Source organism: Anolis sagrei, chromosome 1 (assembly GCF_037176765.1).
Source record: "Anolis sagrei isolate rAnoSag1 chromosome 1, rAnoSag1.mat, whole genome shotgun sequence".
Lineage (NCBI taxonomy): Eukaryota > Metazoa > Chordata > Lepidosauria > Squamata > Dactyloidae > Anolis > Anolis sagrei.
The window spans coordinates 167,819,534-167,832,098 of NC_090021.1; the positions used below are offsets into that span (position 1 = coordinate 167,819,534).

The 12,565-nt window shown below is 41.2% G+C and overlaps 1 protein-coding gene across 3 annotated transcripts in view; it reads left to right on the forward strand.

The window, feature by feature from the left end:
* NRP2 (neuropilin 2) overlaps positions 1-12,565 on the forward strand; it is a 386,206-nt gene that overhangs the window by 302,252 nt on the left and 71,389 nt on the right. For all 3 annotated transcript variants that reach the window (XM_060782906.2, XM_060782908.2, XM_060782914.2), the window contains one exon: positions 1,442-1,538. In XM_060782906.2, the coding sequence (XP_060638889.2) occupies positions 1,442-1,538 (97 nt within the window). The remainder of the gene's footprint in view (positions 1-1,441; positions 1,539-12,565) is intronic.

The following is a 12,565-nucleotide window of genomic DNA, read 5'->3' on the forward strand; positions in this document are numbered from 1 at the left end:
TGCAAGAACTCAAAAAACAAAGCAATAACGTTAACAACACCTAATGACGCAATTAAAACAATGGCCGGGCCAATTGTAATAATTAAAATTAAAAGTGCTGGGCATGACACGGTGGGGAGTTTGGAGGGGGATGGGCATGCAGATATCCTGGATCTCAAGCTCCTCCTAAAGATTGCTAGCGACGGGGCCTGCCTGATGTCCTTAGGGAGAGAGTTCCAGAGTCGAGGGGCCACCACCGAGAAAGCCCTATCCCTTGTCCCCACCAATAGCGCTTGTGATGCCGGCAGGATCGTAAGCAGGGCCTCTCCAGATGAACTAAGAGATCGTGGGTTCATACACAGAGATGTGGTCACGCAGGTAGGCGGGTCCCAAACCATTTAGGGCTTTGTAGGTAAGCACCTGCACCTTGAATTGGGACCGGAAAATGAATGGCAGCCAGTGGAGCTCCTTAAACAGGAGAGTTGACCTCTATGCTATCCAGAGCCTGTGTGTGTGTGTGTGTGTGAATGGAGTTGCACTTAAAAATGTATCTGTTGCAGCTTCCATAGAGATTCAATTTTAGAACCTATCTTGTTTGTAACCTAGAGGCTGTCTCTATCTATCTATCTATCTATCTATCTATCTATCTATCTATCTATCTCTTTTACATAGACAGTAGAGGACCAGCACAGTGTAGTTATTTGAGCATTGGACCATGACTCTAGGAATTAGGGCTTTGATTCCTGTTCAGTCATAGAAACCTTTTGGGTGACCTTTGGCATGTCACACTCTCTCAGCCTCAGAGGAAGAGAACAAAACCTCACTTAACACATTCTGCAAAATTAATAGGATTGCCGTAACTTGGAAATGACTTGAAAACACACAACAATTAAATATAAACATCATAATTCATTGTAACAACAATAATATAATTTACTGTTGTTGTCCTTTATATAGCATCTATAAATACACTTTATGGTTCTTGTATATAAATCCTGTAATAAGTTTGCCTTAGAGGCACTATTTCAGAAATGACTTGAAGGTACCCAACAACAGCAGCAGCAGCAGCAGTAACACGCCTGTTGGGGTTGGAGGGAAGAGGAGCAGAGCAAGTAATGTTATAGTGCTCTGGTAGAGGTATGTTCTCTTCAATCTCTTGCAAGTCAAACTAGGAACAGCTGGGAGAAAATCTGAAGGCTGCTGAGCTAACACACTGCATTTACCCTTCTCCATCACTTCTCAGGGGATGAAGATCAAATAAGCAACTTTTGGACATTGTGGAAAGTATTGCGTTTCAGGTGACCTTCTGCTACATCTTTCTTTTGTCACCTGGAGGCCAAAACCCACTTCCTTTTGCTAAAAGCATACTATCCATTTTAACATACTTTCTTTGAAAAGCACAGGCACTGTTTGGGGACTGTGGAAGAATGACATTCTCTGTTCTGTTCATATTCATTCCTAGATTGTATTTGAAGGAATTATAAGCAAAGGACATTCGGGAGAGATTGCCATCAATGATGTCCGGATAGGCACCGATACCTCCTTGGAGAACTGTATGGGTATGTAAACATGCCTCTCATCTGTATCACTTTGACCACAGGAAGAAAAAAAATTGTTTACAGAAAGAAAGCTAGTCAAGGTAGCTGGAGTTGGGGCTCATCTTTGTAACTTGCTCTTCCTTATGCTTTCCATATCACACAAAAACAATGGTTGTGCTGAAGCTATTGAAATGACATCTCTGTGGTGCCTGCTGTCCATGGCAAAGCAGCTTATTCACAAATCAATGGGCTGCTGATGTAAGCCTTCTCTCTTCATAGAGCAGCCATAGGATGGATGCCATTATACATGGCCACCACACAGCAGGTGTTTCTTGAGGAACAGCCTTTAGATCCTCACTTTTCAAAAACAAGAAACAAAAAAGAAAACCTCCACTCACTGTTGTAGTAATCCATAACCTCAACCCAAACCAAAAGGGTTCCCAGAGAGTTTTAGCAATGGTAGGCCCCCAAGGAAATTTGACAGGCGCAATCTCACATGTTTGACATTCTCACTGTTTGACACCTCCAATTGAAAAGCACTGGGAGCTTGTGCACACAAAGAGCAAACACAGCAGGAGAAGTGTTTGTGGTCCAAGCACAGTTGTTGAGGAGATATCACCTTTATATCCTTTCCAGGAATTAGAAGAAAACCTTGTGTATATCACATTTTCAAAACAAGGCTAGGCTGGGAGTTATTTCTCTAGAAATTTAATGTTTGGGGTTTTTTTTAAAAAAAGTTTTTGGATATTTAAAAATGAAGGGGCCTTCACCCCATACCCACCTGGGCAGTCTGGCATATCACAGAATGAGAATCAGAAGGCTAGTAAAGGAAACCAGTGTGTGCGGCCCAGTTGTTGTAATGAGCCTATGTAACACTACAATTATGCTGGGGAAAGTGGAAGGCAAAAGGAAGAGGGGCCGACCAAGGGCAAGATGGATGGATGCCATCCTTGAAGTGACTGGACTGACCTAGAAGGAGCTAGGGGTGGTGACGGCTGACAGGGAGCTCTGGCGTGGGCTGGTCCATGAGGTCACGAAGAGTCAGAGACGACTGAACGAATGAACAACAACAAACACTACATTCTCCCTCGCTTTTACTCTTGGATACATGGTGCAGTGGTTTGAGCATTGAATTAACACTGCAGACCAGAGTTCAAATGCTGTTCGTCTATGGAATTATTTACTTATTTAACATAGGCAACAATTCGATGCCACAATCACAATAACTTCAATATAAAAAGCATGAATACATAAAAGGTTAAAAACAATAATAATTAATTATATAACCACGCAAACTTATAATCATATATCCGTTTCCAATTATCATAACAGTAGTCAGGTCCAGTTCATGTTCAAATGGTGCTGTGCCTACTAGCCAAAGGCTTTCTGAAGGAAAGGAGGGAGGATACCAATCTAATCTCGCTGGGGAGAGAATTCCACAAGCGGGGGAGGGGGGGGTCACCACTGAGAAGGCTCTGTCTCTCATCCCCACCAGACACATTTGCGGGACTGAGAGCAGGGCCTCCCCAGCAAATCTTAGACCACGAGGTGGAACGTAGAGGGAGATACGTTTGGATAAGTAAGCTGGGCCAGAACCGTATGGAAGCTCACTGGGTGACCTTGAACAAGTCCCACCCTCTCAGCCTCAGTGGGAGGTTAAGGCAATCTCCTTCTGAACAACTCTTGCCGAGAAAACTGCTGTGATAGTTTTGCTTTAGGGTTACCATAAGCTGTAAACAGCTTCAACATGCACAATACAACAAGAGATATAGCAACCACATATCTGATCAAAACATGTATCACTGACTTTCATTGTAACAGCAGGGAGGAGATGCAGCCGGTAGCAATGAAATAATATTTACAGGAGTAGCAAACTTCAAATTTGCAATACAATTGCTCTTATCATTCCTATGTAATAATGGTCAATAGGTCAGAAAATCACCTTCAAAGTAGACAGTCTTTTCCTGGAGTTTTAATGCCAACTAAATTCTTTGTTTCACAATGTAGCAAATTTCAGAAATTCTTTTGGCTTTCTCTTTTTTCCTGGAGGAAACCAGGGGGGAGTTTGTGCCAAGATCCGATCACTGGAAGGGTAATCTGTAGCTTTGTGATGGCAAGAGATGGCCAGAGGGGTTGTTGAGGGAAAATATATATGGTGTCAGCATTAGGTGCTTGCAAGGGCTGATCACATCAATAGGAGCCTCTTATTAACAAGAAATAATCAGCAGGGGAAGTCTTAGAGCATTATTAATAATAACATAACAGATTCCTGCTCTGGAATCCATCAGTCTGAGAGCTGGGATGGAGGCCAGATAGGAAACTTTGCTGCAAGCACTGTGAAGTGTTTTGATTTGGATTTAAAAGCCAAAAGAAGAAGAAGAAGAAAGCCAAAATGTTACATAAAAATGTTGTTTTTCCTCAATTGTTACCGTGCCCTGTCCATCTGTTACATTTTGTCTGTATGAAGCTGATATGAGCTTTAGTTCTTTATTCAGTTATCTCATCTATATCCCATCCTTTCCCCAAAGATCCTGGAGGGTGGTGGCTGAAGTTATGTCCCCATTTTTATCATTTTTATTAGCTGAGAAATGGGTACTGCATAGAATCATAGAATCAAAGAGTTGGAAGAGACCTCATGGGCCATCCAGTCCAACCCCCTGCCAAGAAGCAGGAATATTGCATTCAAATCACCCCCGACAGATGGCCATCCAGCCTCTGTTTAAAAGCTTCCAAAGAAGGAGCCTCCACCACACTCTGGGGCAGAGAGTTCCACTACTGAATGGCTCTCACAGTCAGGAAGTTCTTCCTCATGTTCAGATGGAATCTCCTCTCTTGTAGTTTGAAGCCATTGTTTCGTGTCCTAGTCTCCAGGGAAACAGAAACAAGCTTGCTCCCTCCTCCCCGTGGCTTCCTCTCACATAGTTATACATGGCTATCATATCTCCTCTCAGCCTTCTCTTCTTCAGGCTAAACATGCCCAGCTCCTTAAGCCGCTCCTCATAGGGCTTGTTCTCCAGATCCTTGATCATTTTAGTTGCCCTCCTCTGGACACATTCCAGCTTGTCAATATCTCTCTTGAATTGTGGTGCATGGCTCAGGGTCTTCTTGGGATGTTGAATATTTGAGCGAGAATTGCATCTTGGTTGACTCTGAGCAAAGTCCAGTGCTGTTACTATTGTTTCAATTGTCGATGTTAATTGTTTTCTGTATATTATTATTATTTACAGTATTTATATACCGCCTTTCTCACTCCTGGGGGGACTCAAAGCGGTTTACACATAAATAATGGCAAGATTCAATGCCTTACATTGAGCACCGATATGTCAATACAAACAATTACAATACTAAAACCACAATTAAAACAATACATCAACAAGCAACAAGTATATAGTAAAGTCTGCACACTTTAGTGAAAAATAAGACCACCAAAACTTGGTCAGTTTATTAGTGGGTCAGTGTAAATACTGTACCTTAACTCTTACCAAAATAAAGCCACCCCTTCTTCTGAGTAGACTGGCAAAAGGTGAGAGCTTCATCCATCCTTGGAGAACCTAAAAGGGCTGACCCCTCTATTATCTTTGGCATAGCATCACTTCTGGTCTTTATGGATGTCTACATGGGAAAATAAGTAGTGGAAATATCTCAGAGGCAGAGTTGGGACTTTCCCCCCTCCATGGAATGGCCTTCAACTTATCTACAAGTTGTATCAAAATCTATGATTTTGGCTTCCAAGCCAGGCCTCAACTTATACATGTATAGCATATCTTCTACAACATAAATAAAACCAGCTTTATCACCTTTAAAACTGTATTCGACAACAATCTAAAAACATATTAAACAATGTAACAAGTTTAAGTAGGATAGATTAAATCCATTAAAATAGCTAAACATTACAGTATTTAAAAACATGTACAAGTGCGGTTTTATGTAGTGATACCTTGACCTAAGAGTTTAATCTTAACTCAAAACACTCTTATCTCAAAGCAGTTTTTTTCTCTTGAAATGCATTGAAATGTATTTTCTTCTCCCTCCCCCCAAACCCTCCTATATAGTTTAATGTATTTTAAATAAGAAAATGTATTTTATAAATAACAAATAATGTATAAATGCATATTCACATGGAACAATTTTTAAAAAGATCAACATTTGATGCAACAAAATGTGTGTTGGCTAGTGTAGCAGCAAAGCAAAACCTACACATTCACATGGAACAATAAAAAAAAGAAAGATCAACTTTAAAATGGCAGAAACACAAAGTTGTGACATAATGGTAGAAGAACAAAGTTGTGGCAAGGAAGCACAAAGCACAAATTGAAGAGGCAGAAGCATTATTTTCTTCATACTGGACTCATTCTGGCCTCCCTCCCTGTCTTGCTCTCTCTCCCTCTCTCTTTTCATGAAGCCAACATACCAGGAGTAAAGACCACACAAAATCAACGCAAACTTTCTCAAAGCAGATAAGAGCAAAGCAGACCACAATCTCCCAAAGCACCCACGAGGCATGGAGGCTTCTCCCTTGACGCCCTAAAGCCCTGTAGTCTTGCACTAGCACTCCCTCTGTCACTAGCTCTTAACTCAAAATGCTGCTCTTATGTCAAAGTGAAACCCAGGCCAAATGACAGCTCTTAACTCAAAATGTTCTTAAGATACTCTTAAGTTGAGGTTCTACTGTAAAACCAATTGGGCTCCGAAGGCCTTAGTAAATCACCATGTTTTTACTTGGCATCAGAATGCCATGTGGGTGCCAACTACACCTCTAACACTCTGTACTACAACAGGCTACCTCTTCTAGATCAGGCAGAGAAAGATTTCAGGCTCACAAAATCTACTTAGTTTTCTGCTAGAGACCTGAGACTTCCTCCTCCATCGCCCAGGTGAAGCCTGATGCAAGAAATATTCACTTGAGAACAAGGATTTGTTTTGTGTATTAAGACTGATTTAATTGCTCTTTAATATATATATATATAGTAAAGGTAGTCCCCTGACATTAAGTCCAGTCATGTCTGACTCTGGGGTGTGGTGCTCATCTCCATTTCTAAGCCAAAGAGCCAGCGTTGTCCGTAGACACCTCCAAGTTCATGTGGCTGGCATGACTGCATGGAGCGCCGTTATCTTCCCCTCTTTAATCCTAAGCTTTATCTAGAGCAGCAATGTAATGTTTGAGGTGAGGTACTTTGTGACTGCTATTTTTTAACAGCCAGAACACAATTTTTTAGAATTGATTTCACTTCAAATTACCCAGTAACCTACCCATAGATCCCAATGTACCTTTTGGCCCCATCTCATCTGGACCCAGTTTCAATTATTTGTTTATTTATTTACGACATTGATGTGCCGCCCTACTCATCTTGAAAGAGACTCAGAGCGGCTTACAAGATATATATATACATACAATATATTATATTATTAGCATAGTACAATATCAGTATTATATATTACTATATTATACTATACCATTATATTGTAATATTATTAATGCACTGGTTCCACTGGTTTTCATTGCACAGCAGTGTGTCAACATTGAAGGAGTAGTTGTGGATGGTATCTGGAAACTGCCTTTCTTCCGCTATTGCCAAGAGCCTATGGAAAGGGATTGAGCCAGTCCCTTTCCATGGGCTCTTGGCAACAGCAGAAGCTCATACTGAGCTCATACCAGGCCAGTTGTCACCAGCAGTGGCATTCTTCCCATTGATCTGGCTGAAATTAGTTCATAGTCAAGACCAGCTTCAAATCACTGGGACAGAAAAGGGTGACTGCAGTGCCATTCCTCTTCAGATGATATTATAAAAATGCAAAAGGGGCCTTCTTTTACCAGATTACCAAAGTAAGGCAATATAACCTCCACTGCCACGCTTCAGCCATGGCTCTTCTAGGAACAGAGCCTGCCACGTTGTTTTCTCTGGATTTCTGAATATTCTTTGAACTGTGCTGGCTACCCAGGGACCCTTTAATTTGTTAATGCTTCATGTGGCAAAATATTATCTGTCAGTATTTGACAAACAGTTTTAATCTCTCTGGTTCCACAACACAACGCCACCCCCTGTGATGAATATTACTAATAACAGTCTCCCATCATTTGACATTGGAAGGGAAGAAAGCCCCTCCAAAATGTGCCAAAGAGAAACAGCCCCTGTGTGCAAAGATAGTTGTGCAAAAATATTTAAATACAGCTGTTGGTGGTCGCCGGGAAGTCAAAATCACAAGCAAAGCCAAGGAATTTGACTTACTCTAGATAAACAGATATGGTATAAATGCCCTTGAAATTGTTTGCTGGGAGAACAAATCCTTTGCACGCAAGTCCCAAGATTAATCCTTGGTGTATCAAATCAAAGAGTGGCTGCTAGTCCAAGTTTATAATATTGGGCCAAATTAATTGTCTAATCTAGTACAGTGCAGCTTCCAAAGTTTCTTTCAGTTAAAGCTCTTCAGGAGTTTGTCTTGGAGAAGGTTTAAAATCATTATGAGTGCTTGTTGACCACCAGGACTGTGGCGCAGCTGGCTGGGAGTCAGCTGCATTAAGATCACTACTGACCGAAAGGTTCGAAGCCAGCCGGGTTCGAAGTGATCTTCCAACTAATTTGTGTAGCTTGCTGTCGACCTTTGCAGCCCGAAAGACAGTTGCATCTGTCAAGTAGGAAATTTAAGTACTGCGTATGCAGGGAGGCTAATTTAACTAATTTACAATGCCATAAAAATCTCCAGCAAGCATGCAAAGAATGAGGAAGTACTCCATCAGTGTCACAAATTGACGGTGAAGCGACAGCTTCCCTGGTGGCCAGAATATCCTCATGAAAAGTTGGAATGTTAAATAGCCTCTGTGTATCTTTCTGTTAATGTTGTGTGTCTATGGCATTGAATATTTGCCATGAATATGTACATTGCAATCCGCCCTGAGTCCCCTGCGGGGTGAGAAGGGCGGAATATAAATACTGTAAATAAAATAAATATGCAGAGTGTATTTCCCACTTCACTGTGTAATTGCAATAAGTTCCCACTAACTGTAGGATTGTGGACAGGAGAGCATGTAATTTTCAAGCAAGCATAGTATGCAGAAATTCTCACTGTTCGACATTAAGTACTCAAAATAGCTTCACTTTTATAAATGTTTGAGGATGGTTCTGCACTTTACATAAAAGACGCAAATACTGAGGATAGATTAGGGTTTAGAGCCACAAGCAACAAGGCATGTTTCCTTTAATGTCTGTTTATACCTGATTGTTTTGAAATTCCCCAGTGCATATACATCTAAAGATGTGGATATGTCAGCCACACTGATATGTTCGTTGCAGAAAAAGCTAGTGTTGCAATTGTATACTCATAGAATCATAGAGTTGGAAGAGACCTCATGGGCCATCCAGTCCAACCCCCTGCCAAGAAGCAGGAAAATTACATTCAAAGCACCCCTGACAGATGGCCATCCAGCCTCTGTTTAAAAGCTTCCAAAGAAGGAGCCTCCACCACACTCCGGGGCAGAGAGTTCCACTGCTGAACGGCTCTCACAGTCAGGAAGTTCTTCCTAATTTTTTTGTCGTGTCAGGAGCGACTTGAGAAACTGCAAGTTGCTTCTGATGTGCGAGAATTGGCCATCTGCAAGGGGACGCCCGGATGATTTGATGTTTTTATCATCCTTGGGAGGCTTCTCTCATGTCCCCGCATGAGGAGCTGGATAGAGGGAGCTCATCCGCCTCTCCCCGGATTCGAACCTGCAACCTGTTGGTCTTCAGTCTTGCTGGCACAAGGGTTTAACCCACTGTGCCACCTGGGGCTCCTCAGTTCTTCCTAATGTTCAGATGGAATCTCCTTTCCTGTAGTTTGAAGTTATTGTTCCACGTCCTAGTCTCCAGGGCAGCAAAAAACAAGCTTGCTCCCTCCTCCCTATGACTTCCTCTCATGTATTTATACATGGCTATCATGTCTCCTCTTAGCCTGCTCTTTTTCAGGCTAAACATGCCCAGCTCTTTAAGCCGCTCCTCATAGGGCTTGTTTTCCAGACCCTTGATCATTTTAGTCACCCTCCTCTGGACACATTCCAGCTTGTCAATATCTCTCTTCAATTGTGGTGCCCAGAATTGGACACAATATTCCAGGTGTGGTCTAACCAAGGCAGAATAGAGCATGGGGAGCATTACTTCCCTGGATCTAAACACTAGACTCCTATTGATGCAGGCCAAAATCCCATTGGCTTTTTTTGTCGTCGCATCACATTGTTGGCTCGTGTTTAATTTGCTGTCCACAAGGACCTCAAGATCTCATGGTTACTGTGCTTAGTGCATAACATAACAGAGCTGTATGAGGGAAAAAATAAGTGTGATAGAAGCACCCCCATAATTTGGATTTCTAAACACGTTAAAACAGCTAGGGAGTTTTCGGATTGAGGTCACCGAAATGGTGAATGGGGCTTGAAGCATTTTCCTGTGCCATTTTTCAAATATCCCAAATAGAGTTCCTATTTGTCGAGCGGAAGGATGTCTCAGAGCAGAATTTTGCAAAACCGATAGTGAAGTATTTGGCTGTGAAGTGAGCTCTTCTGATGAATCATTCAGTATGAGATGTAATAAAAGGACATTTCCCTTCCATGTACATCCCTCCCACCGGCAACCCTCCGGAATATAAAAATAGAGAACCGGCTGAAGTAGCAAGCCTATATTTTAAAATTATAATTTAGAGAAGTAATCAAATTCCTTTTCAACTTGAGGAAAGGATGTAATAGCTCACAATCTTATCATTTTCCCTTTTTGACAAGCCTGTCACCTCCTTTCCGAGGCAGGGTGACTTTTTCATAGCACTCTATTGATACCGCCATTGAGCCAAGAGACTCCCATGCTCAGGCAAAATACAGAACCAACACACACATACATACATGCATACCCTGGTGAGATTTTCCTTCTTCCTCAGGAAAGTAAGCACTAAACCACAGTGAGCATTAATTTTGTTTGTAACATTATTATTATTATTATTATTATTATTATTATTATTATTAAAAAGTCTGAGTTAAAGAAAATAAAACCCTTTCTTGCATTTTGTGGGGAAAAAATATAGTCTGGGAAAGCAAAGGAGACTGTCCAAGTCCAGGGAAGGTTAGATGGAACAAACTTCAGGCTTCACGTTGGGAAAAAGGCTGGATATAAATCAAATCATTTGATTCTATGATTCTATGAAATCAAATCAATCAATCAATCAATCAATCAATCAATGGCAACCACCCCGTCCTTCATTTTCAAGGTGAAAGAATGCCTTCAGTGGCAGTCAACAACACTTGGGAAATAATTTAATGCTGGGATCATGACCTGGATCAAAAGCAAATTCTTGATTGAATCTATGTGCTTCCTTGTTTCTCTACAAAATAAAACTGATTTTTACAACTTTCAAGTAACATATGGTGTCATTTTGGCCCTAATTCATAAATTGGGATGCACTTTCTCCAGTCTGAATAGCTGTGGAAAATACAGAGATGGAAAGGGAAAAGTTTGTATCTCCTATAAATCCACACATCAGCTGGATCTGCTGACATAATACACAAGAGTACATACCCAAACACGGCTTAGCTTGAGTGCATTTTCCCTCTTGGCTGTAAAATCTGTCTTTTAGCTTTTTGCAGCAAAAGCTATACGCATTCATAGAGTTCCTTCCTGACATAACACTAAAAGTGATGTTAATTCAAGTGTCTAAAAACAAAATAAAATGAAAGAGAAAACAGAAATTCCTAGGTTTAAGCCTCTTAGGCCCCATCTATACTGCCAGTGCCATCTAAAATCCACATTATCTGCTTTGAACTGGATTATATGGCAGTGTAGACTCAAATAATCCAGTTCAGATCCTGGGATATAGGACAATATCCTGTTAAAAACCTCTACAACACTGTCCAACTTCTGCTTTTTAGAAAGCATTTTTGATGTTCCTCATAAATTGGTAATATTGTTGGTAGTCCTAAATAGAGTCATCTTATATAAATAAAAATGTAATGTTCGTTTGTGGGATTAACAGAACTCAAAAACCACTGGGCGAATTGACACCACATTTGGACATAAGACACCTAACAACCCAATGTATGTCCTTCACTTGAAAAAAAGGGATTTTGTCATTTGGGAGTTGTAGTTGCTGGGATTTATAGTTCACCTACAATCAAAGAGCATTCTGAACCCCACCAACGATGGAATTGAACCAGACTTGGCACACAGTTCTCCCATGACCAACAGAAAATACTGGAAGGGTTTGATGAGCATTGACCTTGAGTTTGGGAGTTGTAGTTCACCTACATCCAGAGATCACTGTGGACTCAAACATTGATGGATCTGGATCAAACTGTATACGAATACTCAATATGCCGAAATGTGAACACTGGTGGAGTTTGGGGAAAATAGAATCTTGACAATTAGGAGTTGTAGTTGCTGGGATTTATAGTTCACCTACAATCACAGAGCATTCTGAACCCCACCAATGATAGAAATGGGCCAAACCTCCCACACAGAACTCCCATGTGGGCCACAGTAACGCATGGCAGGGGACGGCTCACCAGTCAGTAGTTTTTGACTCACCAGTCAGTAGTTGATTCAATGAGTCTAGTTGGAAATATCACCAGGATTCAAGCCATAATTTGTTTTAGAGGGCTTAAATTAACAAAAAGAAGCACCCCCTTCTTTATGGAAACCTTTCAGAAAGATTTGGTATGGTCCAGTTAGGCGCCACTTATAGTCCAGTTTTCTTCTCTCTCTTTTGAGTCCTAAAACAAGTACTTTAAAGCCTGAAGTCTCCAAAAATGGTTTGGGTGTGCTGTTTAGCTGATACTAAGGGTAGGCATTGTAAATGTTCACCAATGGTTGTTAATGAGACCAGTGGGACTTTGCAATAACATATCAAGAACAGAGAGCATTGCCCACCTTCAGTGGTTGAAAATTGTGAATTTCTTTCTTCCAAAACCTGTCTACCAAAACCCCACTTATTTCCTGGAAATGCTTGTTTACATGCACAAGGTTATTCTTTTTTCCAGTGCAATATCTCTATGAGGTAAGAGAGGCCGAGAGGTGGTGTACTTCCCAGGGCCACACAAT